At 30.1% G+C, this 5009-nt stretch overlaps 1 protein-coding gene across 1 annotated transcript; it reads left to right on the top strand.

Annotated features, from left to right (window-relative positions):
* Nucleotides 1-3178: 3178 nt before the first annotated feature.
* LOC120115537 lies at nt 3179-4239 on the top strand. The gene is made up of 2 exons (XM_039136219.1): nt 3179-3332; nt 3550-4239. The coding sequence occupies exons 1-2, from the start codon at nt 3297-3299 to the stop codon at nt 4189-4191; spliced, it is 678 nt and encodes a 225-aa protein (XP_038992150.1). The 5' UTR covers nt 3179-3296; the 3' UTR covers nt 4192-4239.
* The last annotated feature ends 770 nt before the right edge of the window (nt 4240-5009 follow it).

The following is a 5009-nucleotide window of genomic DNA, read 5'->3' on the forward strand; positions in this document are numbered from 1 at the left end:
CTCTTTACTACTCCATCTTGTTTTAGAAGACTATTTAATCCTCTGATATTCCAAAACCCAATTATCATTGAGAAGGAGAGACTAGGACACCCCATTACCACTTACTGCAACATTTTTTGCTTTCTCCAAATGGTCATTCTTCTTTGCTTTTAGCTCATATACTAACACATTATTATTTCTACCTAAAACATTAATATTTTTTTAATAATTTTGGTAAAGTTCCCAATAATAACAAAATCGGTAGAAAAAATAACAAAACCGATAGAAATAATAATGTTTCCGTTATTTTTTTACCGGTTTTGTTAAAAAATAATAATAAAACTGATAACGTAATTTTTTAGCTGTATATTAAGGTTGTCGTACATGATCATTTCCCGTATTTTAGTAGCCTCAATAAAATTACTATCAAAGAGCTTCGAATTCCGCAGTTTTCGTAGGTTCCAATAAGCGATAAGGAAAACCACATTCCAGTTATCAAATATAAATTAATATTAATTAAAGATATCACAAAGTATAATATATAAAAAATCATTAAAATAAAAATATTTATTTGCAAAAATGAAAGATTAAATTGATCCATTTTTTTTATCATATTTGAACTAACCAATCCAATCTATCAACTTTGTTAGTTTGATTATCCAAAATTGCATGAAAGGTCAAACATACATCAATCTATAGGGTTATTTAATGATTATGCTTTCCCCTTATTAATTTATTTTATTTTTGTAATTAGTCTAAGGAGTTCCATCCCTTCAAATGTACAAAACCATAAAAGGTAGATTATACAGGAGTTGATATAGGTCAGCTTCTTATTTTTCTTTATTATTGTCTAGATAAAGTGCATTAGAGGACCATTAAACTATGTTCAAATGATTCTTTCGGTCACTGAACTTTAAGAAATTATAAAATGATCATTAAATTTATCAAATCATATCATTAAATTTATCAAATCATTACAAAACGATCACTATAATATTATAATAATCGTAAAATTTTGATAAATTTAATTATCATTTTGTAACAATTTAATAAAATCTAATGATTATTCTGCAATATTTTGATAAATTTAATGACCATTTTACAATCGTTCGATAAATGTAATGACAAGTTTGTAACTTTTAAAAATTCAGTAGCCAAAACAATTATTTGAACATAATTTAATGACCTCTTATGTTTTTGGAAAATTCATCATTTTCAAAAAGCAGCCGTATATTCCAAAAGAGTATAAATTCAAACATTTTCTTCCTTGACAGTAAAAAAGGAACCCAAGAATAGATTTACCGTGTACGAAAAACTTCTACCGTGCTTAAATAAATTACCCACAACTATAAATTTATTTACGAGTCAGACTATAAAAAATAATTCATACTTGAACAAATAAAAAGGTATATGAATTCGACTAAATATATGGATAAATCTATTTTCCACCAACCATCCCACTAATTTACATTTTTAATCTCGAGGTTTATGTAATAGTTGACCCTCTTTTTTTTTACCATAGTTTTCTCGTCTGGTGGTTAGCCCTCACTTTTTAAAGGTAAAGTTAGTTAAAAACAAAGGCCATGATAAACAATTATTTCGATCCCTTTTTATTCTTTACAAATATTGTTATTTAAATCTAAATCTTTAAAAAATTAAATCGCCTTTAAGTCATTAAGATTCTTCAATAGATTCGCAAAGTACAATATTTTAGAAACACCAGCCAAATCTTAGGTATTTAATTTTTTATTTTTTATTTTTGGCTTAAACGTTACTTTTGTTATTATAATAGACTCAATTTATCATTTCACTCTTATGGTTTTTTGCTTTAATTTAGCACTTGTAATTATTTAGGATATTCATCCTAGCTCTTGAAGCCCGTTAACCATTTTAACTAATAGAACTATGAGTCTTATGCGTTCGTGTATTAATGAATTATGTTAATTTTTTTATTAAACACAATGATTAGAATAAATTACAAAACTTTTATTATTTATTTTAGTGATATTAAAGGATTATATCAAATTCTTAGAGATTTTTTTTCTAACATTTGTATTTAGTAAATATTTTATTATTTATTTTTAAATAAATATCATGTCGCCATCAAGTTACTTCAATGATATTGACTTATATGAAAATTATTGGTGTTGATAAACGCAAAAGATTAACGGTTGTTAGTTAAAAAGAACTTCGAGGACTAAGATGAACACCATAAACAATATCGAATGCTAAATTGATGGAAAAAACTATAGGGGCGAAAATAACTCATTGGATTCTTTAATAATTGATAAAATAAAAAAGTATAGAGCCCTAATTAAATTAAATTAAATTTTAGACTTGTATCTTCGGAAGAATAATAAATATTTATTTTATATTAAACTTTTAAGAAATAAAAATTATTAGTGATAAAGTAATAAGCCTATATAAATAGATAATGTTTTCAATATTTTTCTTTATTAATATGTAATAAATGCAATCATTTAACATTCAACACTCATATTCCTATTATTCATGGTACTCAAATCTTGGACCTCAAAGAATAACAATAATTCTTTTACCAACGATGTTATTTGGTTCGTATTAACATTTCCAATGTCAGATAAAGGATACAACCTATATACTAATGAGCACTCCGACATATGTGAATGTGCTACGTCAGTCAAAAGTGTTGACTATTAACTAATGATTTTCATTCAAATAAGAGTCATTATAATTACAAGATAGATCATACTTATTTATAAAATTTCTTTATAATTGATAATGCATACACATCTGATAAACTGCTTGAACCCAGAATCTCAAAAGAAAACAATAGTTCATTTAATTAGTGAGCCCATTTAATGTTTATGATAACATATTTCAAATTTAACGAGAAAATAATGTGTATATAATAATATTCTAATTAAATAACTAAATTATAACTTTAAAAAATGGATTCATTTAGTGATATTTATTCTCTCCCGTTACCAAAAAGCGCAATGTTTTTGAAAAACAAGTCATGAAAAAACAAATTTACCTTTGGAACGTTTACATGCATATAGCCAAAAAAAAAGTACGACTTGAAGGACTTGGGCTCCACTTTCGCGGCTGATTTCACACTCCCTTCAACCTCCAAACATCTCAAAAGTCTCTGTGTTTACTCGCACATAATCTAACTGTATAAAAAGGCCAATCCACTCAACGTTTTTAGCCCTATCTTGAGCTTTTGTATTCATCTGTTGTTTGTCCCTTGAAAACTACAAGGGAAAACACTATATTTCAACTCTCATAAAACAAGCTCAACTATCTTGCCATTTTTAGGCATTTGGTAATTGAATATGGAAGACCAATGGGGATTTTGCCCTAATGAAGAGGTAAGCTTAGGGATGGACCGAAGGAGTGCGGTCGTACTTCTGGAAATTTCAAATCTTCATATAATTTATATATTTTCTTTGTAATTTCACTGAAATTTTGTAATTTTGTATAGTCTGACATCAAATCTTGTATTAGTCCTTTTAAAGCTATTTGTTTCGAACATTGGGTGTTTCTTGATACGGTCAAATTCTAACCTTTTTTTCATTAAATTTATAGGGAATGGAGGATTTAAAGCACACCCTTTTGTTTACAACGATGGAGCTAGAGAATACACTAATATCAGCTAAAGAGGAGGTCACAAAGAGAGACCTTGAATTGATTCATCTCAAGGATGTTCTAAGCAAGACGATGAGAGAACGAGATGATGCTCGGCGTCGATGCCGGAACCTAGTGCTGGAGAAATTCGTACTACTCGAGCAACAATCACAGCACAAGCAAGTTCAGCATGAAACTGCTTCACTTTCTGGTGTTTCTAGTAGTGACGATGAGTCCAACTTGAGCTTAGTCTCGTCTCCCGATTCGGACTTGTTGCCGCAATCGTCGGCCGCCGCCTTGAAACTAGCGGCTAATAGGCCACTGCCTGAGCAAGGAAGGCTGTTGCAGGCGGTGAAGGATGCAGGTCCGCTCCTGCAGAACATTCTCCTGGCCGGACCACTTCCTCAATGGCAACATCCACCTCCTCAACTGGCCGTCATCGAGATTCCACCGGTGGCTATTTCTTCCCCTAAGCAGCAACTCTTGAAACAAGAGTCTTTCAACAATGTTAATGTTTGTTTAGGCAAGAAGAGGGGTATAGAGAACTATGAAGACTTTGAATCTTCTCCCAACACCAAGTACCACAAGGTTGCTCTTCACTAAGGTCAAATTATGATTCTAGTCCCTCTACTACACTCTAATTTGACATAATCTGATTTTTCTACTTTGGTAGTGTCATTAGTTAGTTAGTCTATATAATCAAGGCATAATGTCAAGAAATGCCCATAACAAAATAGTAATTCTGGTCCTTGTTCTTTTTAAGAACATGTTAGCCCCAACATTTCATTTTAGAGCATAAATGAATATTTCATTCTAGGACAAAAAATCCCTATTTTGGACCATAATTTGGCCCTCCACAAAACAATACCCAATTCATCCTAGAATTCTGAAGACTAGTTGTTGTCTTAGTAATCAATTGTTCTGACTACCCACCACCAACGTACTTCAACGGAGGCTTAGAGGGTTAGAATTAACGTCCTTAGTTTATGCTTGATTTTCGACATTATGTATATTAATGGAATTTGACAAAATTCCCAAATTTGAGAAAATTTATGTTTCAATTAAGTTAAATGTTTTGCTTTGGGCTATAATGGCACCCCCTTCTCTTTGCCCTTTGCTTTTGTTGATAGCAAAGTTGGTTTAATGATGGATGAAAACGTATGACCATAATAAGCTATCATGGATCTTCAATGATGTTTCTTTTTCCTTCGTTCCATGGAGCACACCTACCATTAATTTTGAATGTCTACCATTAAAAATAAGTTCATAAATTCGAATTATGATATCGTGAATACAAATAAATTGAATCATAAAAAAACACTTTCATAATAAATCTTTATAATATCCAATCGATATTAACTGATTAATGAACCGAATAACAACGATTATAGAAAACATTGGAACTATATCGTGACTAAATA

Source organism: Hibiscus syriacus, unplaced genomic scaffold (assembly GCF_006381635.1).
Source record: "Hibiscus syriacus cultivar Baekdansim isolate YM2019G1 unplaced genomic scaffold, ASM638163v2 tig00110266_pilon, whole genome shotgun sequence".
NCBI lineage: Eukaryota > Viridiplantae > Streptophyta > Magnoliopsida > Malvales > Malvaceae > Hibiscus > Hibiscus syriacus.